This window comes from Leuresthes tenuis, unplaced genomic scaffold (assembly GCF_036924035.1).
Source record: "Leuresthes tenuis unplaced genomic scaffold, fLeuTen1.0.hap1 SCAF_8, whole genome shotgun sequence".
Classification (NCBI taxonomy): Eukaryota; Metazoa; Chordata; class Actinopteri; order Atheriniformes; family Atherinopsidae; genus Leuresthes; species Leuresthes tenuis.
In genome coordinates, this window is record NW_027325362.1 from 277,863 (window position 1) to 300,446 (window position 22,584).

General features: G+C 49.9%; 1 protein-coding gene across 1 annotated transcript; it reads left to right on the forward strand.

Moving 5' to 3' along the window:
* The first annotated feature begins 9,503 nt into the window (after positions 1-9,503).
* On the forward strand, positions 9,504-22,285 carry dlk2 (delta-like 2 homolog (Drosophila)). The gene is made up of 8 exons (XM_072391436.1): positions 9,504-9,585; positions 10,983-11,055; positions 17,350-17,441; positions 17,528-17,578; positions 18,010-18,067; positions 18,245-18,375; positions 19,931-20,075; positions 21,541-22,285. The coding sequence occupies exons 1-8, from the start codon at positions 9,504-9,506 to the stop codon at positions 22,259-22,261; spliced, it is 1,353 nt and encodes a 450-aa protein (XP_072247537.1). The 3' UTR covers positions 22,262-22,285.
* Positions 22,286-22,584: the final 299 nt, after the last annotated feature.

Sequence of the window (22,584 nt, forward strand, 5' to 3'; positions counted from 1 at the left end):
CCTTTAGCTTCGCTCCCCTCTCGGTCGTCTCGGTGCTGTTGTCGGTCCTTTAGCTTCGCTCCCCTCTCGGTCGTCTCGGTGCTGTTGTCGGTCCTTTGGCTTCGCTCCCCTATCGGTCGTCTCGGTGCCGTTGTCGGTCCTTTAGCTTCGCTCCCCTCTCGGTCGTCTCGGTGCTGTTGTTGGTCCTTTGGCTTCGCTCCCCTATCGGTCGTCTCGGTGCCGTTGTCGGTCCTTTAGCTTCGCTCCCCTCTCGGTCGTCTCGGTGCCGTTGTCGGTCCTTTAGCTTCGCTCCCCTATCGGTCGTCTCGGTGCTGTTGTTGGTCCTTTGGCTTCGCTCCCCTCTCGGTCGTCTCGGTGCCGTTGTTGGTCCTTTAGCTTCGCTCCCCTCTCGGTCGTCTCGGTGCTGTTGTCGGTCCTTTGGCTTCGCTCCCCTATCGGTCGTCTCGGTGCCGTTGTCGGTCCTTTAGCTTCGCTCCCCTCTCGGTCGTCTCGGTGCTGTTGTTGGTCCTTTGGCTTCGCTCCCCTATCGGTCGTCTCGGTGCCGTTGTCGGTCCTTTAGCTTCGCTCCCCTCTCGGTCGTCTCGGTGCCGTTGTCGGTCCTTTAGCTTCGCTCCCCTATCGGTCGTCTCGGTGCTGTTGTTGGTCCTTTGGCTTCGCTCCCCTCTCGGTCGTCTCGGTGCTGTTGTCGGTCCTTTAGCTTCGCTCCCCTCTCGGTCGTCTCGGTGCCGTTGTTGGTCCTTTGGCTTCGCTCCCCTCTCGGTCGTCTCGGTGCTGTTGTCGGTCCTTTAGCTTCGCTCCCCTCTCGGTCGTCTCGGTGCTGTTGTCGGTCCTTTAGCTTCGCTCCCCTCTCGGTCGTCTCGGTGCTGTTGTCGGTCCTTTAGCTTCGCTCCCCTCTCGGTCGTCTCGGTGCTGTTGTCGGTCCTTTAGCTTCGCTCCCCTCTCGGTCGTCTCGGTGCTGTTGTCGGTCCTTTAGCTTCGCTCCCCTCTCGGTCGTCTCGGTGCTGTTGTCGGTCCTTTGGCTTCGCTCCCCTCTCGGTCGTCTCGGTGCTGTTGTCGGTCCTTTAGCTTCGCTCCCCTCTCGGTCGTCTCGGTGCTGTTGTCGGTCCTTTAGCTTCGCTCCCCTCTCGGTCGTCTCGGTGCTGTTGTCGGTCCTTTAGCTTCGCTCCCCTCTCGGTCGTCTCGGTGCTGTTGTCGGTCCTTTAGCTTCGCTCCCCTCTCGGTCGTCTCGGTGCTGTTGTCGGTCCTTTAGCTTCGCTCCCCTCTCGGTCGTCTCGGTGCTGTTGTCGGTCCTTTGGCTTCGCTCCCCTCTCGGTCGTCTCGGTGCTGTTGTCGGTCCTTTGGCTTCGCTCCCCTCTCGGTCGTCTCGGTGCTGTTGTCGGTCCTTTAGCTTCGCTCCCCTCTCGGTCGTCTCGGTGCTGTTGTCGGTCCTTTAGCTTCGCTCCCCTCTCGGTCGTCTCGGTGCTGTTGTCGGTCCTTTAGCTTCGCTCCCCTCTCGGTCGTCTCGGTGCTGTTGTCGGTCCTTTAGCTTCGCTCCCCTCTCGGTCGTCTCGGTGCTGTTGTCGGTCCTTTAGCTTCGCTCCCCTCTCGGTCGTCTCGGTGCCGTTGTTGGTCCTTTAGCTTCGCTCCCCTCTCGGTCGTCTCGGTGCCGTTGTCGGTCCTTTAGATACTCAGAACTCCAGGATGAAACGGGTCAGGAAGCTGCCATTTTCCGTAGACAGAACCATCATCTTTGTTTGAGTCAGTTTGATGACAGCAGCTGACATCTGAAACAAACTCAGCTGATCAGAGACGCTGCTGCACCTGAGAGGTCAGCAGCCAACCTGAGAACCAGAACCTGAGAACCAGAACCTGAGAACCAGAACCTGAGAACCAAAACCTCAGAACCAGAACCTGAGAACCAGAACCTGAGAACCAGAACCTGAGAACCAAAACCTCAGAACCAGAACCTGAGAACCAGAACCTGAGAACCAGAACCTGAGAACCAAAACCTCAGAACCAGAACCTGAGAACCAGAACCTGAGAACCAGAACCTGAGAACCAAAACCTCAGAACCAGAACCTGAGAAACAGAACCTGAGAACCAAAACCTCAGAACCAGAACCTCAGAACCAGAACCTGAGAACCAGAACCTGAGAACCAGAACCTGAGAACCAGAACCTCAGAACCAAAACCTCAGAACCAGAACCTGAGAAACAGAACCTGAGAACCAGAACCTCTGAACCAAAACCTCAGAACCAGAACCTGAGAACCAGAACCTGAGAACCAGAACCTGAGAACCAAAACCTCAGAACCAGAACCTGAGAACCAGAACCTGAGAACCAGAACCTCTGAACCAGAACCTCAGAACCAGAACCTGAGAACCAGAACCAGAACTTGATCTACAGACTGAAGGAGGAGGATGGGCGGGTCTCGAACATTCAGAACTGAAGGAAAGTTTCCATCTTGGTTAAAAAGTTGTAACCTGAAACCGAGCCGCTTGCAGCTCTCAGACTTATCTTTACCTCTGACCTGCAGCTACAGGCAGCCGCCGGTTCTGAAGTCATGTTTTACAGCCGGCTGCAGATCCTCTGACAGATATTCAGCTCTGATGCACCTCGGCGGCGGCAGACTTGGTGCCGGTTTATTCTGAGATGGATCCTCTCTGAGCTCCTGTTTCACAACAACACTTCAGCCCCAGAGAAACAGCGGCTGCTGCATCAGGAAGGTTCCTGACAGAGATCCGACAGAACCGGACATGCTGCAGACCCTTGCTGGATTGTCTTTCTTCCGTCTCGAACCCGACTGTCACACAGAGTTCAGAGTTCACCCACAGGTCCGACTTCAGCCAGCATGAGTCACATGACTCAGGCCTGATGACACGCCTCCTCCTCCTCTGTTACTATGGCAGCAGCTGACCCCCAGCCGGGGGAGTTCTTCTTCTGCTGTTTTCAACCTGAGGAGGAAGCAGTTCACACCTGAGGAACCTCCTCCTCCCTCCAGTAACTCCATTTCTGCTTTAAAACCAAGGTTTGAAAACTAATCTGGGAATTTTCTTTTTATCAACCCGAGTTTTCAAAATAAAATGCACCACAGATGCAGATTATAAATATTATATTTATAAACATCTTCTAAACAATCCCAACAACAGGAAACAGGAAGAATAAAAATAATATAATAAAACAAACACATTAGATATAAAAAAGAAATAAAAATCAGGATAAAATTATTTAAACAAAATAAATGTACATATCTATACATAAATATTAATCTAATAAATAGATATTTAATAGATAAATAATTGAGTAACTAGAAAATGTTAATGAATTACATTTAAAAATATATAAAGAAATAAAAACCAAACATAAATAAATGAATGAACATCAGGATTGGATCAAAGGCAGAAATCCAGAACTTTTCCTTTTGTTTCAGAGCTCTTTCAGTTTATTTATAGGAGTTCTTTCTCTGGGACACTTTCAGATATTAAATATTCAGGACGGATAATAACTGAATGACAGGCTTCCTCAGTTCCTCCACATCTGGGACATCAGATGAAGTCTTCCAGCAGTTAGAACTAAACCTTTTCAGCATTATTCTCTCTGACTTTCGGTCCGTTTCAAGGGTATAAAATCTTATTTTATGCCAGCTGTGAAGCAGCAGCTGATCTGAGAGTGTTTCCCTCGGTTTATACATTATTTTCCTGCAGTACAGGCGGATCTTAGAGTGTTTCCCTCAGTTTATACATTATTTTCCTGCAGTACAGACGGATCTTAGAGTGTTTCCCTCAGTTTATACATTATTTTCCTGCAGTAAAGGCGGATCTTAGAGTGTTTCCCTCAGTTTATACATTATTTTCCTGCAGTACAGGCGGATCTTAGAGTGTTTCCCTCAGTTTATACATTATTTTCCTGCAGTACAGACGGATCTTAGAGTGTTTCCCTCGGTTTATACATTATTTTCCTGCAGTAAAGGCGGATCTTAGAGTGTTTCCCTCAGTTTATACATTATTTTCCTGCAGTAAAGGCGGATCTTAGAGTGTTTCCCTCAGTTTATACATTATTTTCCTGCAGTACAGACGGATCTTAGAGTGTTTCCCTCAGTTTATACATTATTTTCCCTCAGTACAGACGGATCTTAGAGTGTTTCCCTCAGTTTATACATTATTTTCCTGCAGTAAAGGCTGATCTTAGAGTGTTTCCCTCAGTTTATACATTATTTTCCCTCAGTACAGACGGATCTGAGAGTGTTTCCCTCAGTTTATACATTATTTTCCTGCAGTACAGGCGGATCTTAGAGTGTTTCCCTCGGTTTATACATTATTTTCCTGCAGTAAAGGCGGATCTGAGAGTGTTTCCCTCAGTTTATACATTATTTTCCTGCAGTAAAGGCGGATCTTAGAGTGTTTCCCTCAGTTTATACATTATTTTCCTGCAGTAAAGGCGGATCTTAGAGTGTTTCCCTCAGTTTATACATTATTTTCCTGCAGTAAAGGCGGATCTTAGAGTGTTTCCCTCAGTTTATACATTATTTTCCCTCAGTACAGACGGATCTTAGAGTGTTTCCCTCAGTTTATACATTATTTTCCTGCAGTACAGGCGGATCTTAGAGTGTTTCCCTCAGTTTATACATTATTTTCCTGCAGTAAAGGCGGATCTTAGAGTGTTTCCCTCAGTTTATACATTATTTTCCTGCAGTAAAGGCGGATCTTAGAGTGTTTCCCTCAGTTTATACATTATTTTCCTGCAGTAAAGGCGGATCTTAGAGTGTTTCCCTCAGTTTATACATTATTTTCCTGCAGTAAAGGCGGATCTGAGAGTGTTTCCCTCAGTTTATACATTATTTTCCTGCAGTACAGACGGATCTTAGAGTGTTTCCCTCAGTTTATACATTATTTTCCTGCAGTAAAGGCGGATCTTAGAGTGTTTCCCTCAGTTTATACATTATTTTCCTGCAGTAAAGGCGGATCTTAGAGTGTTTCCCTCAGTTTATACATTATTTTCCTGCAGTACAGACGGATCTTAGAGTGTTTCCCTCAGTTTATACATTATTTTCCTGCAGTACAGGCGGATCTTAGAGTGTTTCCCTCAGTTTATACATTATTTTCCTGCAGTACAGACGGATCTGAGAGTGTTTCCCTCAGTTTATACATTATTTTCCTGCAGTACAGGCGGATCTTAGAGTGTTTCCCTCAGTTTATACATTATTTTCCTGCAGTACAGACGGATCTTAGAGTGTTTCCCTCAGTTTATACATTATTTTCCTGCAGTAAAGGCGGATCTTAGAGTGTTTCCCTCAGTTTATACATTATTTTCCTGCAGTACAGACGGATCTTAGAGTGTTTCCCTCAGTTTATACATTATTTTCCTGCAGTAAAGGCGGATCTTAGAGTGTTTCCCTCAGTTTATACATTATTTTCCTGCAGTACAGACGGATCTTAGAGTGTTTCCCTCAGTTTATACATTATTTTCCTGCAGTACAGACGGATCTTAGAGTGTTTCCCTCAGTTTATACATTATTTTCCTGCAGTACAGGCGGATCTTAGAGTGTTTCCCTCAGTTTATACATTATTTTCCTGCAGTACAGACGGATCTTAGAGTGTTTCCCTCAGTTTATACATTATTTTCCTGCAGTAAAGGCGGATCTGAGAGTGTTTCCCTCAGTTTATACATTATTTTCCTGCAGTAAAGGCGGATCTGAGAGTGTTTCCCTCAGTTTATACATTATTTTCCTGCAGTAAAGGCGGATCTGAGAGTGTTTCCCTCAGTTTATACATTATTTTCCTGCAGTAAAGGCGGATCTTAGAGTGTTTCCCTCAGTTTATACATTATTTTCCCTCAGTACAGACGGATCTTAGAGTGTTTCCCTCAGTTTATACATTATTTTCCTGCAGTAAAGGCGGATCTTAGAGTGTTTCCCTCAGTTTATACATTATTTTCCTGCAGTAAAGGCGGATCTTAGTGTGTTTCCCTCAGTTTATACATTATTTTCCCTCAGTACAGACGGATCTTAGAGTGTTTCCCTCAGTTTATACATTATTTTCCTGCAGTAAAGGCGGATCTTAGAGTGTTTCCCTCAGTTTATATATTATTTTCCTGCAGTAAAGGCGGATCTGAGAGTGTTTCCCTCAGTTTATACATTATTTTCCTGCAGTACAGACGGATCTGAGAGTGTTTCCCTCAGTTTATACATTATTTTCCTGCAGTACAGGCGGATCTTAGAGTGTTTCCCTCAGTTTATACATTATTTTCCTGCAGTACAGGCGGATCTTAGAGTGTTTCCCTCAGTTTATACATTATTTTCCTGCAGTAAAGACGGATCTTAGAGTGTTTCCCTCAGTTTATACATTATTTTCCTGCAGTACAGGCGGATCTTAGAGTGTTTCCCTCAGTTTATACATTATTTTCCTGCAGTACAGACGGATCTTAGAGTGTTTCCCTCAGTTTATACATTATTTTCCTGCAGTAAAGGCGGATCTTAGAGTGTTTCCCTCAGTTTATACATTATTTTCCTGCAGTACAGACGGATCTGAGAGTGTTTCCCTCAGTTTATACATTATTTTCCTGCAGTACAGGCGGATCTTAGAGTGTTTCCCTCAGTTTATACATTATTTTCCTGCAGTACAGGCGGATCTTAGAGTGTTTCCCTCAGTTTATACATTATTTTCCTGCAGTAAAGGCGGATCTTAGAGTGTTTCCCTCAGTTTATACATTATTTTCCTGCAGTAAAGGCGGATCTTAGAGTGTTTCCCTCAGTTTATACATTATTTTCCTGCAGTAAAGGCGGATCTGAGAGTGTTTCCCTCAGTTTATACATTATTTTCCTGCAGTACAGGCGGATCTTAGAGTGTTTCCCTCAGTTTATACATTATTTTCCTGCAGTAAAGGCGGATCTTAGAGTGTTTCCCTCAGTTTATACATTATTTTCCTGCAGTAAAGGCGGATCTTACAGTGTTTCCCTCAGTTTATACATTATTTTCCTGCAGTACAGACGGATCTGAGAGTGTTTCCCTCAGTTTATACATTATTTTCCTGCAGTAAAGGCGGATCTGAGAGTGTTTCCCTCAGTTTATACATTATTTTCCTGCAGTACAGGCGGATCTTAGAGTGTTTCCCTCAGTTTATACATTATTTTCCTGCAGTAAAGGCGGATCTTAGAGTGTTTCCCTCAGTTTATACATTATTTTCCTGCAGTAAAGGCGGATCTTAGAGTGTTTCCCTCAGTTTATACATTATTTTCCTGCAGTACAGACGGATCTTAGAGTGTTTCCCTCAGTTTATACATTATTTTCCTGCAGTACAGGCGGATCTTAGAGTGTTTCCCTCAGTTTATACATTATTTTCCTGCAGTAAAGGCGGATCTGAGAGTGTTTCCCTCAGTTTATACATTATTTTCCTGCAGTACAGGCGGATCTTAGAGTGTTTCCCTCGGTTTATACATTATTTTCCTGCAGTAAAGGCGGATCTGAGAGTGTTTCCCTCAGTTTATACATTATTTTCCTGCAGTAAAGGCGGATCTTAGAGTGTTTCCCTCAGTTTATACATTATTTTCCTGCAGTAAAGGCGGATCTTAGAGTGTTTCCCTCAGTTTATACATTATTTTCCTGCAGTACAGACGGATCTTAGAGTGTTTCCCTCAGTTTATACATTATTTTCCTGCAGTAAAGGCGGATCTTAGAGTGTTTCCCTCAGTTTATACATTATTTTCCTGCAGTACAGGCGGATCTTAGAGTGTTTCCCTCAGTTTATACATTATTTTCCTGCAGTAAAGGCGGATCTTACAGTGTTTCCCTCAGTTTATACATTATTTTCCTGCAGTACAGACGGATCTGAGAGTGTTTCCCTCAGTTTATACATTATTTTCCTGCAGTAAAGGCGGATCTGAGAGTGTTTCCCTCAGTTTATACATTATTTTCCTGCAGTACAGGCGGATCTTAGAGTGTTTCCCTCAGTTTATACATTATTTTCCTGCAGTAAAGGCGGATCTTAGAGTGTTTCCCTCGGTTTATACATTATTTTCCTGCAGTAAAGGCGGATCTTAGAGTGTTTCCCTCAGTTTATACATTATTTTCCTGCAGTAAAGGCGGATCTTAGAGTGTTTCCCTCGGTTTATACATTATTTTCCTGCAGTAAAGGCGGATCTTAGAGTGTTTCCCTCAGTTTATACATTATTTTCCTGCAGTAAAGGCGGATCTTAGAGTGTTTCCCTCGGTTTATACATTATTTTCCTGCAGTACAGGCGGATCTTAGAGTGTTTCCCTCAGTTTATACATTATTTTCCTGCAGTACAGGCGGATCTTAGAGTGTTTCCCTCAGTTTATACATTATTTTCCTGCAGTAAAGGCGGATCTTAGAGTGTTTCCCTCAGTTTATACATTATTTTCCTGCAGTAAAGGCGGATCTTAGAGTGTTTCCCTCAGTTTATACATTATTTTCCTGCAGTACAGACGGATCTGAGAGTGTTTCCCTCAGTTTATACATTATTTCCCTGCAGTACAGACGGATCTTAGAGTGTTTCCCTCAGTTTATACATTATTTTCCTGCAGTAAAGGCGGATCTTAGAGTGTTTCCCTCGGTTTATACATTATTTTCCCTCAGTACAGACGGATCTTAGAGTGTTTCCCTCAGTTTATACATTATTTTCCTGCAGTAAAGGCGGATCTTAGAGTGTTTCCCTCGGTTTATACATTATTTTCCTGCAGTAAAGGCGGATCTTAGAGTGTTTCCCTCGGTTTATACATTATTTTCCTGCAGTAAAGGCGGATCTTAGAGTGTTTCCCTCAGTTTATACATTATTTTCCTGCAGTAAAGGCGGATCTTAGAGTGTTTCCCTCAGTTTATACATTATTTTCCTGCAGTAAAGGCGGATCTTAGAGTGTTTCCCTCAGTTTATACATTATTTTCCTGCAGTAAAGGCCTCTCAGTGAGGGGCTGAAGCTCAGGAAGCAGCAGAGCTGCGGAGCCTCAGCGGAGGAATGCAGCGAGTCATGGACGGCTTCCAGCACACTGTGCGGCATTAAATGGCCACCTGTTGCTTTCCTTTCTCACACACACTCCCCTCATTCTTCTCTTTCTCGAGCAAACACGCTGAAATAAAAGCTGTGTGTGCGCGCTGTGGTATGCCAGCCACACAAACAGTGATCCTGCATGTCGGCTCCTGTCCGTGCGGAGGTTGTGTTCCTCGCTGTAATCTCTGGAAAAATGATCCTGCTCGTTGTTTCCCGCCTGACAGCAGAGCCAGAGGTCCGTCTCCACGGCAACGGGCTGAACCGCAGAGCCAGCAGGAAGCAGCCAGGAAGATCCAGGAGCCGCGGGAGCGCGGGAAGCATATTACAGGTAGGAGCACCTGCGTGTCACATGACCTGACCTGGGTCAGAACTGCTGTTTGTTCCGCCTGCGGTGGACCTTAGTGAGAGCAGCTGGAACCAATCAGGAGCCAGCTGATAGTCCCCCCCCACTCCAGCTCACCTGCCTGCATGAGCTCATCAGGCTGACCTCACCTCCTGCCTCTTCTGTTTCAGGCCTGGCTGACATGTCGGTGCTCGGAGCGCCGGCCGCCCTGCTGCTGACCTGCGCCGGCCTCGTCCTCATCGCCCCCCCCTGCTCAGGTCAAGGTAGGTCACATGATCGCCCCCCCCTGCTCAGGTGAAGGTAGGTCACATGATCGCCCCCCCCTGCTCAGGTGAAGGTAGGTCACATGATCGCCCCCCCTGCTCAGGTGAAGGTAGGTCACATGATGGCCCCCCCCTGCTCAGGTGAAGGTAGGTCACATGATGGCCCCCCCCTGCTCAGGTGAAGGTAGGTCACATGTTGCCCCCCCCTGCTCAGGTGAAGGTAGGTCACATGTTGCCCCCCCCTGCTCAGGTGAAGGTAGGTCACATGATCGCCCCCCCCTGCTCAGGTGAAGGTAGGTCACATGTTGCCCCCCCCTGCTCAGGTGAAGGTAGGTCACATGATGGCCCCCCCTGCTCAGGTGAAGGTAGGTCACATGTTGCCCCCCCTGCTCAGGTGAAGGTAGGTCACATGACCAGCTCAGCAGTAACAGACAGAACCAGAACTCTGTCAAATATTCACAAACTTACGGGTTAAAATGTGAAGAACCGACGGCTCACAGAGGTAGTGACCCGACTGCCGGGGTAATCAGAACCCTGAGAGAGGTCCCAGCTGTGGAACCCTGGCAGAAGCTGTGGAACCCTGGCAGAAGCTGTGGAACCCTGGCAGAAGCTGTGGAACCCTGGCAGAAGCTGTGGAACGCAAGCTGTGGAACCCTGGCAGAATCTGTGGAACCCTGGCAGAAGCTGTGGAACGCTGGCAGAAGCTGTGGAACCCTGGCAGAAGCTGTGGAACCCTGGCAGAAGCTGTGGAACGCAAGCTGTGGAACCCTGGCAGAAGCTGTGGAACCCTGGCAGAAGCTGTGGAACGCAAGCTGTGGAACCCTGGCAGAAGCTGTGGAACCCTGGCAGAAGCTGTGGAACCCAGGCAGAAGCTGTGGAACCCTGGCAGAATCTGTGGAACTCTGGCAGAAGCTGTGGAACGCAAGCTGTGGAACCCTGGCAGAAGCTGTGGAACCCTGGCAGAAGTTGTGGAACCCTGGCAGAAGCTGTGGAACCCTGGCAGAAGCTGTGGAACCCTGGCAGAAGCTGTGGAACCCTGGCAGAAGCTGTGGAACCCTAGCAGAAGCTGTGGAACCCTGGCAGAAGCTGTGGAACCCTGGCAGAAGCTGTGGAACCCTAGCAGAATCTGTGGAACTCTGGCAGAAGCTGTGGAACGCTGGCAAAAGCTGTGGAACCCTGGCAGAAGCTGTGGAACCCTGGCAGAATCTGTGGAACCCTGGCAGAAGCTGTGGAACCCTGGCAGAAGCTGTGGATCCCTGGCAGAAGCTGTGGAACCCTGGCAGAAGCTGTGGAACCCTGGCAGAAGCTGTGGAACGCAAGCTGTGGAACGCTGGCAGAAGCTGTGGAATCCTGGCAGAAGCTGTGGAACCCTGGCAGAAGCTGTGGAACCCTGGCAGAAGCTGTGGAACGCAAGCTGTGGAACGCTGGCAGAAGCTGTGGAACGCAAGCTGTGGAACGCTGGCAGAAGCTGTGGAATCCTGGCAGAAGCTGTGGAACCCTGGCAGAAGCTGTGGAACCCTGGCAGAAGCTGTGGAACCCTGGCAGAAGCTGTGGAACGCTGGCAGAAGCTGTGGAACCCTGGCAGAAGCTGTGGAACGCTGGCAAAAGCTGTGGAACCCTGGCAGAAGCTGTGGAACCCTGGCAGAAGCTGTGGAACGCAAGCTGTGGAACGCTGGCAGAAGCTGTGGAACCCTGGCAGAATCTGTGGAACCCTGGCAGAATCTGTGGAACTCTGGCAGAAGCTGTGGAACGCAAGCTGTGGAACCCTGGCAGAAGCTGTGGAACCCTGGCAGAAGCTGTGGAACTCTGGCAGAAGCTGTGGAACGCAAGCTGTGGAACCCTGGCAGAAGCTGTGGAACTCTGGCAGAAGCTGTGGAACCCTGGCAGAAGCTGTGGAACCCTAGCAGAAGCTGTGGAACCCTGGCAGAAGTTGTGGAACCCTGGCAGAAGCTGTGGAACCCTGGCAGAAGCTGTGGAACCCTAGCAGAAGCTGTGGAACCCTGGCAGAAGCTGTGGAACCCTGGCAGAAGCTGTGGAACCCTGGCAGAAGCTGTGGAACCCTGGCAGAAGCTGTGGAACGCTGGCAGAAGCTGTGGAACCCTGGCAGAAGCTGTGGAACCCTGGCAGAAGCTGTGGAACCCTGGCAGACGCTGTGGAACCCTGGCAGAAGCTGTGGAATTCTGGCAGAAGCTGTGGAACGCAAGCTGTGGAACCCTGGCAGAAGCTGTGGAACCCTGGCAGAATCTGTGGAACGCAAGCTGTGGAACTCTGGCAGAAGCTGTGGAACCCTGGCAGAAGCTGTGGAACCCTGGCAGAAGTTGTGGAACCCTGGCAGAAGCTGTGGAACCCTGGCAGAAGCTGTGGAACGCAAGCTGTGGAACCCTGGCAGAAGCTGTGGAACCCTGGCAGAAGTTGTGGAACCCTGGCAGAAGCTGTGGAACGCAAGCTGTGGAACCCTGGCAGAAGCTGTGGAACGCAAGCTGTGGAACCCTGGCAGAAGCTGTGGAACGCAAGCTGTGGAACCCTGGCAGAAGCTGTGGAACCCTGGCAGAAGCTGTGGAACCCTGGCAGAAGCTGTGGAACCCTGGCAGAAGCTGTGAAACCCTGGCAGAAGCTGTGGAACCCTGGCAGAAGCTGTGGAACGCAAGCTGTGGAACCCTGGCAGAAGCTGTGGAACGCAAGCTGTGGAACCCTGGCAGAAGCTGTGGAACCCTGGCAGAAGCTGTGGAACCCTGGCAGAAGCTGTGGAACCCTGGCAGAAGCTGTGGAACCCTGGCAGAAGCTGTGGAACTCTGGCAGAAGCTGTGGAACCCTGGCAGAAGCTGTGGAACCCTGGCAGAAGCTTTTGAACGCGAGCTGTGGAACCCTGGCAGAAGCTGTGGAACGCAAGCTGTGGAACCCTGGCAGAAGCTGTGGAACCCTGGCAGAAGCTGTGGAACCCTGGCAGAATCTGTGGAACGCAAGCTGTGGAACCCTGGCAGAAGCTGTGGAACGCAAGCTGTGGAACCCTGGCAGAAGCTGTGGAACCCTGGCAGAAGCTGTGGAACCCCGGCAGAAGCTGTGGAACCCTGGCAGAAGCTGTGGAACGCAAGCTGTGGAACCCTGGCAGAAGCTGTGGAACCCTGGCAGAAGCTGTGGAACCTTGGCAGAAGCTGTGGAACCCTGGCAGAATCTGTGGAACCCTGGCAGAAGCTGTGGAACCCTGGCAGAAGCTGTGGAACCCTGGCAGAAGCTGTGGAACCCTGACAGAAGCTGTGGAACCCTGGCAGAATCTGTGGAACCCTGGCAGAATCTGTGGAACCCTGGCAGAATCTGTGGAACCCTGGCAGAAGCTGTGGAACCCTGGCAGAAGCTGTGGAACCCTGGCAGAAGCTGTGGAACCCTAGCAGAAGCTGTGGAACCCTGGCAGAAGCTGTGGAACCCTGGCAGAAGCTGTGGAACGCAAGCTGTGGAACCCTGGCAGAAGCTGTGGAACCCTGGCAGAAGCTGTGGAACCCTGGCAGAAGCTGTGGAACCCTGGCAGAAGCTGTGGAACCCTGGCAGAAGCTGTGGAACCCTGGCAGAAGCTTTTGAACGCGAGCTGTGGAACCCTGGCAGAAGCTGTGGAACGCAAGCTGTGGAACCCTGGCAGAAGCTGTGGAACCCTGGCAGAAGCTGTGGAACCCTGGCAGAATCTGTGGAACGCAAGCTGTGGAACCCTGGCAGAAGCTGTGGAACGCAAGCTGTGGAACCCTGGCAGAAGCTGTGGAACCCTGGCAGAAGCTGTGGAACCCCGGCAGAAGCTGTGGAACCCTGGCAGAAGCTGTGGAACGCAAGCTGTGGAACCCTGGCAGAAGCTGTGGAACCCTGGCAGAAGCTGTGGAACCCTGGCAGAATCTGTGGAACCCTGGCAGAAGCTGTGGAACCCTGGCAGAAGCTGTGGAACCCTGACAGAAGCTGTGGAACCCTGGCAGAATCTGTGGAACCCTGGCAGAAGCTGTGGAACCCTGACAGAAGCTGTGGAACCCTGGCAGAAGCTGTGGAACCCTGGCAGAAGCTGTGGAACCCTGGCAGAAGCTGTGGAACCCTGGCAGAAGCTGTGGAACCCTGGCAGAAGCTGTGGAACCCTAGCAGAAGCTGTGGAACCCTGGCAGAAGCTGTGGAACCCTGGCAGAAGCTGTGGAACGCAAGCTGTGGAACCCTGGCAGAAGCTGTGGAACCCTGGCAGAAGCTGTGGAACCCTGGCAGAAGCTGTGGAACCCTGGCAGAAGCTGTGGAACCCTGGCAGAAGCTGTGGAACCCTGGCAGAAGCTGTGGAACCCTGGCAGAAGCTGTGGAACCCTGGCAGAAGTTATCAGACAGCTGTTCGAAATGTTAGAAAACATCACGTGAAACAAAAAGCTGAAACTTCAGCCATGTCTGTGAATGAAAGCTGCAGCACCCCCTGATGGCAGGACGCTGTAACTGCGACCTAGAACTTCACTAAAATAATAATTAAAAAAAAAAAGTATTTTAGATCAGAAACAGTCAATAAAAGTGAGATAATAAGAGATGAGAAGTTAAAACCCGACCCGTGCCTCCCTCACATGCTTTATGTTTGAGCCACAGACAGAACTTGAACTGAAGCGTTACATCATCGCCCTTCAGCAGCAGCACTGGTCACATGGGGAGTCTAACATTTAATTTACCGTTTCACAGCTTCCATCAGTCACAGAAAGTCTGGAAAGTTCTGCTGAAGCGGCGTCCAGTGACTCAGATCCTAGCTTTTATATTTAGACCCAAATGGGATTCAGACAGCAAGGAATTAAATTCTCTGTATTTTAGTTCAAACATAATGATTAACGCGGCACCATCAAAGTGGGCTCCATGGTCACAGTCCTGACCGACTTCCTCGTGACTTTCCGGTGGTCACGGCAGGCGAGTTATTCCCTCAGCAGTGACACCTACTGTCCAGGATGAGAACTGCAGCGGTGCCACTGAGTGGAAGGCTGTGGACTGAAATCAGCAGTCTGGAGGCCAACAGATGGGGGAACTTCAGTTGTTATTGTACAGAAAGCCAGGAAACTATCCACTAAAGCCGAGCTGAGGACAGCTCAGGGGTAATGACCAGAAATAAGAATCCAACACTGAGGCCTGAAAACTCAAATATCAACCAGGAACACAGAACCGAGACTAAACCAAGGAGCTGAGAAACAACAGAGCAGAGATGAAGAAACCAGGAGGCAGGACCAGGAAGATGGAGCAGGAACATGGAGCAGGAACATGGAGCAGGAACATGGAGCAGGAACATGGAGCAGGAACATGGAGCAGGAAGATGGAGCAGGAACCAGAAACATGGAGCAGGAACATGGAGCAGGAACCAGGAACATGGAGCAGGAACATGGAGCAGGAACATGGAGCAGGAAGATGGAGCAGGAACATGGAGCAGGAACATGGAGCAGGAACATGGAGCAGGAACATGGAGCAGGAACCAGGAACATGGAGCAGGAAGATGGAGCAGGAACATGGAACAGGAACATGGAGCAGGAACATGGAGCAGGAACATGGAGCAGGAACATGGAGCAGGAACATGGAGCAGGAAGATGGAGCAGGAACATGGAGCAGGAACATGGAACAGGAAGATGGAGCAGGAACATGGAGCAGGAACATGGAGCAGGAACATGGAGCAGGAACCAGGAACATGGAGCAGGAACATGGAGCAGGAACATGGAGCAGGAACATGGAGCAGGAACATGGAGCAGGAACATGGAACAGGAAGATGGAACAGGAACATGGAGCAGGAAGATGGAACAGGAACATGGAGCAGGAACATGGAGCAGGAACATGGAGCAGGAACATGGAACAGGAAGATGGAACAGGAACATGGAGCAGGAAGATGGAACAGGAACATGGAGCAGGAACATGGAGCAGGAACATGGAGCAGGAACATGGAACAGGAAGATGGAACAGGAACATGGAGCAGGAACATGGAGCAGGAACCAGGAACATGGAGCAGGAACCAGGAACATGGAGCAGGAACATGGAGCAGGAACATGGAGCAGGAACATGGAACAGGAACATGGAGCAGGAAGATGGAACAGGAACATGGAGCAGGAACATGGAGCAGGAACATGGAGCAGGAAGATGGAGCAGGAACATGGAGCAGGAACCAGGAACATGGAGCAGGAACATGGAGCAAGAACATGGAGCAGGAACATGGAGCAGGAACATGGAGCAGGAACCAGGAACATGGAGCAGGAACATGGAGCAGGAACATGGAGCAGGAACATGGAGCAGGAACCAGGAACATGGAGCAGGAACATGGAGCAGGAACATGGAGCAGGAACATGGAGCAAGAACATGGAGCAGGAACATGGAGCAGGAAGATGGAACAGGAACATGGAGCAGGAACATGGAGCAGGAAGATGGAACAGGAACATGGAGCAGGAACATGGAGCAGGAAGATGGAGCAGGAACATGGAACAGGAAGATGGAACAGGAAGATGGAACAGGAACATGGAGCAGGAACATGGAGCAGGAACATGGAACAGGAAGATGGAACAGGAAGATGGAACAGGAACATGGAGCAGGAACATGGAGCAGGAACATGGAGCAGGAACATGGAACAGGAAGATGGAACAGGAACATGGAGCAGGAACATGGAGCAGGAACATGGAGCAGGAAGATGGAGCAGGAACATGGAGCAGGAACCAGGAACATGGAGCAGGAAGATGGAGCAGGAACATGGAGCAGGAACATGGAGCAAGAACATGGAGCAGGAACATGGAGCAGGAACATGGAGCAGGAACATGGAGCAGGAACATGGAGCAGGAACATGGAGCAGGAACATGGAGCAGGAACCAGGAACATGGAGCAGGAACATGGAGCAGGAACATGGAGCAAGAACATGGAGCAGGAACCAGGAACATGGAGCAGGAACATGGAGCAGGAACATGGAGCAGGAACCAGGAACATGGAGCAGGAAGATGGAGCAGGAACCAGGAACATGGAGCAGGAAGATGGAGCAGGAACATGGAGCAGGAACATGGAGCAAGAACATGGAGCAGGAACATGGAGCAGGAACATGGAGCAGGAACATGGAGCAGGAACCAGGAACATGGAGCAGGAACATGGAGCAGGAACATGGAGCAAGAACATGGAGCAGGAACCAGGAACATGGAGCAGGAACATGGACCAGGAACATGGAGCAGGAACCAGGAACATGGAGCAGGAAGATGGAGCAGGAACCAGGAACATGGAGCAGGAAGATGGAGCAGGAACATGGAGCAGGAACATGGAGCAAGAACATGGAGCAGGAACATGGAGCAGGAACATGGAGCAGGAACCAGGAACATGGAGCAGGAACATGGAGCAGGAACATGGAGCAGGAACAGGAACCAGGAACATGGAGCAGGAACATGGAGCAGGAACATGGAGCAGGAACATGGAGCAGGACAGTTCATCAGACCACGCTCCCCTCACCATGAAGCTGCAGTTTCCTGCTTTCTGTGGACCCTGGAAGGCAGCGTGACCTCCTGGCCTCTCTGCTGAGGACTCACATGAAGAGCTGCAACAGATCAGGTTCCTGTGGCCGCAGCCTTACCACCAGCTTCTGTTTCTGTTTCACCACAGAACCCCACCCGACCAATCAGAGAGCAGCCGAGCAGCCGTCCCGTTTAAAGCTGCGGCTCAGCTTCTTCCTGCTGTCCACCAAGCTGCACGATGAGCAGAAATAGAGATTCATTAGAATGATTCAGTCTGACCCCTGACCTCTGGCTGCTAAACTGTGGGGCGTTTGAGCCTCAGCTGTCAGGACGTGTCTCGGGTCATCGGTGGGTCGTCGAGCCCGAGCCGGTCGGCTTTCGGCACGCGACCTCAGCGTGGCGTTCGGTGTCGCTGTTTGTTGTTCCAGCAGCGATGGCTGTTGAAATCCAGAGAAGGATTCTTTAGTTTCAGCCTCTTTGAAAACAGTCGTGCGTTCCAGCCGACACTCGATCCGCCGCAGCTTCAGATCACAGGCACTCTGAGGTCAGAGGTCAGGGTCTGTGGTCCAAACACGTGCCAAATATTCCTGCTAAAACACTTCCTGTCTGAAGAGAAAGAGAATAAATCCATCATTTATCAGACGTGGGAGGCATTCAGGTGCTGGTGGGAAAGTCGGATATTTCTGGACTGAACTGCAGGAACGCAGCTTTCCCACAGAAATGAGCCTTGGTTCAGACAAAGAGGGAGTCCCTGAAGTGCTCCTTTAAATCAGCAGACTTGACTACAGATGAGCGTCTCACCTGCAGCGGGCGGAGAACCAGGGAGGGTTCGACAGCAGGGCCTAAAACAAGTCAAACCTTAAAGTTCAGACAGTTTGACCCGCTTCTGTTTCTCTGTTTCACAAACAGAACAAACTGATTCCTGATCAGACTGTTGATCAGCCTCTGATCTGTGGTCTCCTTCTTCTTCTTTTTCCTGCAGAAAGCGACTGCAGCTGCAACCTCACCAACAGCCGCTGTGACGAGTCCGGAGTCTGCAGGTGTGACATCATCAGTCAGTCAGTCAATCAGTGATCAATACATCCTCTGCTCAGCGTCTCTGTCGGAGCGTGGAAAACTGGACGGGTCAAATTCGACTTTGATCCCAAAGTTTCATTCCTGTTTCTTTCTTTCTTACCTTCTGTTCCCAGCTCATTTCTTCTGTGTCTCCTTTCCAGGTGTGACCCCGGCTGGGATGGCGAGCAGTGCGACCGCTGTGTGCCGATGCCCGGCTGCGTGCACGGTTCCTGCCTGCAGCCGTGGCAGTGCAGCTGTGAGCCGGGCTGGGGAGGCCGGTTCTGTGACAAAGGTGAGACATCAGCTGTCCCACAAGCTCATCCCTGAGGGTGCATTAAGCTGAATGAGGTCACTTCCTGAGTGAGGTCACTTCCTGAGTGAGGTCACTTCCTGAATGAGGTCACTTCCTGAATGAGGTCACTTCCTGAGTGAGGTCACTTCCTGAGTGAGGTCACTTCCTGAGTGAGGTCACTTCCTGAATGAGGTCACTTCCTGAGTGAGGTCACTTCCTGAATGAGGTCACTTCCTGAATGAGTCACTTCCTGAATGAGGTCACTTCCTGAATGAGTCACTTCCTGAGTGAGGTCACTTCCTGAGTGAGGTCTCTTCCTGAGTGAGGTCACTTCCTGAGTGAGGTCTCTTCCTGAGTGAGGTCTCTTCCTGAGTGAGGTCACTTCCTGAATGAGGTCACTTCCTGAATGAGGTCACTTCCTGGGACCAGCTGTGATACTGAGCTGAAGCCAGTTCCTGCTTTTGAAAGACTGAATGGACATGAATCCGTCTGTTGTTACTTTCTGAATGTTAAGAGCAGTGATGTAGAGGAATGTGTTTGCGACACATTTTGATACACAACACATACTGTTTGTTTGTTTTTGTTCTGCATTTTATCGACTGACAGATAGGAATTGTACCAGATTTAGCTGGTTTACCGGGACAAACCAGACACTCCAGATCAGGTGCAATCGGTGGTGTCAAAGTTAGAAAATGTAAGATGAAGAACTGTTGGTAGGAAGGTGAAGGAATAGCATAATGTGCCACCTCTCACTAAACCTATCCATTCTTAACATTTGTGAGTGATAGAGCAACAGAAAACCTCATGTGGGATGGGTCTTAAACCCAGATTACTGCCTCCGACCAACCCGTGCTTATAAATCCTCACATAAAGCAAGACATAGTCGTCACGACCAAAGTAGGACTTCAACCCAAATACACGGAGGAAAATGACTCCTTCAAGGAAGACAAAGTATCAGAATAACATAAAGCGAGACAATGGAAATAAACAAAGAATACAAAACCGATTCGAGGTTAACCGTAAGAATAAGATGAACTGGCACAGGATGAAGGGAAACATGTCATGTATGCCCACACACCTCCAAAGGGATGGGAAAACACGCTTTAACGGCACATCCTACACCGGTTTTCACTGAATATTTTCACCCAGTGCAGCTTTATGACACCCTTCAGAGTCATTGGGTTAGGGTTAGGGTTAGCTAGGTTAGGGTTAGGGTAAGGTAACCCTAACCCTAACCGGAGTCATTGGGTTAGGGTTAGGGTAAGGTAACCCTAACCGGAGTCATTGTGAATGTACTGCAGAAGGTGAGGAGACACAGGTGAATATGGAAGAATTAAAGAAATGAATGGAAACATTACAAAATGGGCTTTAAAATTCACCTGAAACGTTTCAGATCTGCAGCTAAATGCAAAGGTTTTTCAGATTCACCTGAAAGGAACCAGGTTCCTTCAGGCTTCGCTCTCTTATTGGACCTTTTTACTCGTTGTTTCCGAAGGCGAGGTTCTCTCTGAGAACGTGGTTCTGCGTGCTGACGTGTGGCTTGTGGTGGTTACAGATCTGAGCGTTTGCTCGCAGCAGCAGCCATGTCAGAACGGCGCCACCTGTGTGATGGAGGACAGTGGAGACTTCACCTGTCTGTGTCCTGAAGGCTTCCACGGCCCAAACTGCCAGCGGAGGACCGGACCGTGTCACCAGAGGAGGTGTGTGTTCCTGTCGGTACCGACTCCTTGGACCTGAACTGGTCCCAGGAGGTGACCTCTCGTCACCTCATAGATCAGAGCGTAGGAAGTGTTGAAATCAGTGTGAGCTCAGCGGTTTTCTGTGGGTTAGACTTTAAAACTTTGAACAGAAGTTACGGCTGCTGTGAACAACTTGACCAGCAGCTCAATGTGGAACACTGGAAAATCCTATATCAGTGCATTTTTATCAAATACGCAGTATATGATATTAAGATAAGACTATTTAGACCGCTGTGTGGCTCAACAGAAACGGGAAGACAGGTAGACAACACACCAGGTTACACCATCTCCAAAAGACAAATGGAGGGGTTTAAAGACCATCTGAGGGGGTTTAAAGACAAATGGAGGGGTTTAAAGAGGGGGTTAAAACTATATGAAGGTGTTTAGAGACCATTGGGTGGGTTTAAAAAACAGCTGAGGAGGTTTATATTCATGTTTATGCATTTGACAGACGCTTTTATCCAAGGCGACTTACATGGGAAGGCAGATGGGGTAGGGGGGGTCTTTCCTAGGGACCCTACTGGAGGTAATACCTTTCATGCAGGAGATTTGAACCCAGGTCTCCCACATGAAGGGTGGTAATCATACCACTACACTATCCAGCCCCCATTAAAGACCATCTGCGGGGGTCTAAAGACCATGTAAGGGAGTTTGAAGACAACTGGAGGGATTTAAAAACCATTTGAGGGAGTTAAAAACTATATGAGGGGATTTAAAGACCATCTGAGGGGGTTTAAAGACCATTAGAGGGGGTTTAAAGACCATCTGAGGGGGTTTAAAGACCGTCTGAGGGGTTTAAAGACAAATGGAGGGGTTTAAAGACCATCTGAGGGGGTTTAAAGACCATTAGAGGGGGTTTAAAGACCAATGGAGGGGTTTAAAGACCATCTGCGGGGGTCTAAAGACCATTAGAGGGGGTTTAAAGACCGTCTGAGGGGGTTTAAAGACCAATGGAGGGGGTTTAAAGACCATTAGAGGGGGTTTAAAGACCAATGGAGGGGGTTTAAAGACCATTAGAGGGGGTTTAAAGACCAATGGAGGGGGTTTAAAGACCAATGGAGGGGGTTAAAACTATATGAGGGTGTTTAGAGACCATTGGGTGGGTTTAAAAAACATCTGAGGAGGTTTATATTCATGTTTATGCATTTGACAGACGCTTTTATCCAAGGCGACTTACACGGGAAGGCAGATGGGGTAGGGGGGTGTTGCCTAGGGACCCTACTGGAGGTAATACCTTTCATGCAGGAGATTTGAACTCAGGTCTCCCACATGAAGGGTGGTAATCATACCACTACACTATCCAGCCCCCATTAAAGACCATCTGAGGGGGTTTAAAGACCGTCTGAGGGGTTTAAAGAGTGACCACAGACCACCTCAGCTCATTTGAGGCGTTTCAACTCTTCTTCTTCTTCTCTCGCGGCTGCAGGTCTCTGTGTAAAAATGGCGGTCTGTGTGATGACGCCGATGGTTTCGCAGAGGAGTTGACGTGTCACTGCCTCGCCGGCTTCACGGGGCCACGCTGTGAGAACAATATGGACGACTGTCTGATGATGCCGTGTGCCAACGGCGCCACCTGCCTGGACGGCGTCAACCGCTTCTCGTGCGTCTGTCCCGCCGGGTTCACTGGACGCTTCTGCTCCATCAACCTGGATGACTGCGCCAGCCGGCCCTGCCTGAACGGCGGCCGCTGCCTGGATCGTGCTGGAGGCTTCCACTGCGTCTGCCGGCCCAGCTTCACCGGCGCCACCTGCGAGACGCCGCTGAGACACCGCAATGCCACCCAACCTGGCTGGACCACGCTCGGGTGGGAGGGCGGCGGCGCGTGGAGGAACAGCAGTCGGAATGACGACAGGTCGGTGAAGGTGACGGTGAGCGAGCGCAGCGCCTCCAGCCTCTCAGGAATGCAGTTCATCATCGTGCTCGTGCTGGCCGGGATGACGCTGGGCGCGGTGGTGCTGACCGCCGCCCTTCTCCTGCAGGGTCACTGCAGGGACTGTGGCCACGCCCCCTGCTGGTCATCACCGCCAGCCTCACTGCGAGGTGAACCCGGCAGCCGGGGAGCGCAAAGTGACGAGCAGCAGTGTCGGATCAGCTTCCTGAACGCAGCAGAACCACAGAAGAAGAAACTCAACACGGAGGTCATTTAGGCTGATGCGCGAGCATGAGAAGAACAGAGAGAGTAGGTCAAAGGTCGTGGCTCCTCTGGTTCAGCTCTGAACTGGGATCCTGCTGCTCTGAATCTCCCAGCATGCACCTGAACTGTGATGTCAGTCTGATCAGATGGTTCCTCACCACTACCCACAATCCACCTCTGGATGGGCGTGTCCTGTGAGTTTTCCTTCAGTCGACACTCTCAAACACCTGATTTTAGAAATGGATCAGAACTCTGAAACCTCAGAACCAGAACCTGTGACTGGATGAGCCCAGCTGGTTTAAACACTGTCGACTCTTCGGGGTTTGGTTTCAGAGT

What these genes read in the sequence shown, in the direction of transcription:
- dlk2 (XM_072391436.1), top strand. Translation starts at nt 9,504, where the DNA reads ATGTCGGTGCTCGGAGCGCCGGCCGCCCTGCTGCTGACCTGCGCCGGC. An exon ending in GTGGAACGCTGGCAGAAGCT is followed by an intron (nt 11,056 to 17,349) that starts GTGGAATCCTGG and finishes TTTGAGCCTCAG; the next exon opens with CTGTCAGGACGTGTCTCGGG. An exon ending in CAGGCACTCTGAGGTCAGAG is followed by an intron (nt 17,579 to 18,009) that starts GTCAGGGTCTGT and finishes TTTTTCCTGCAG; the next exon opens with AAAGCGACTGCAGCTGCAAC.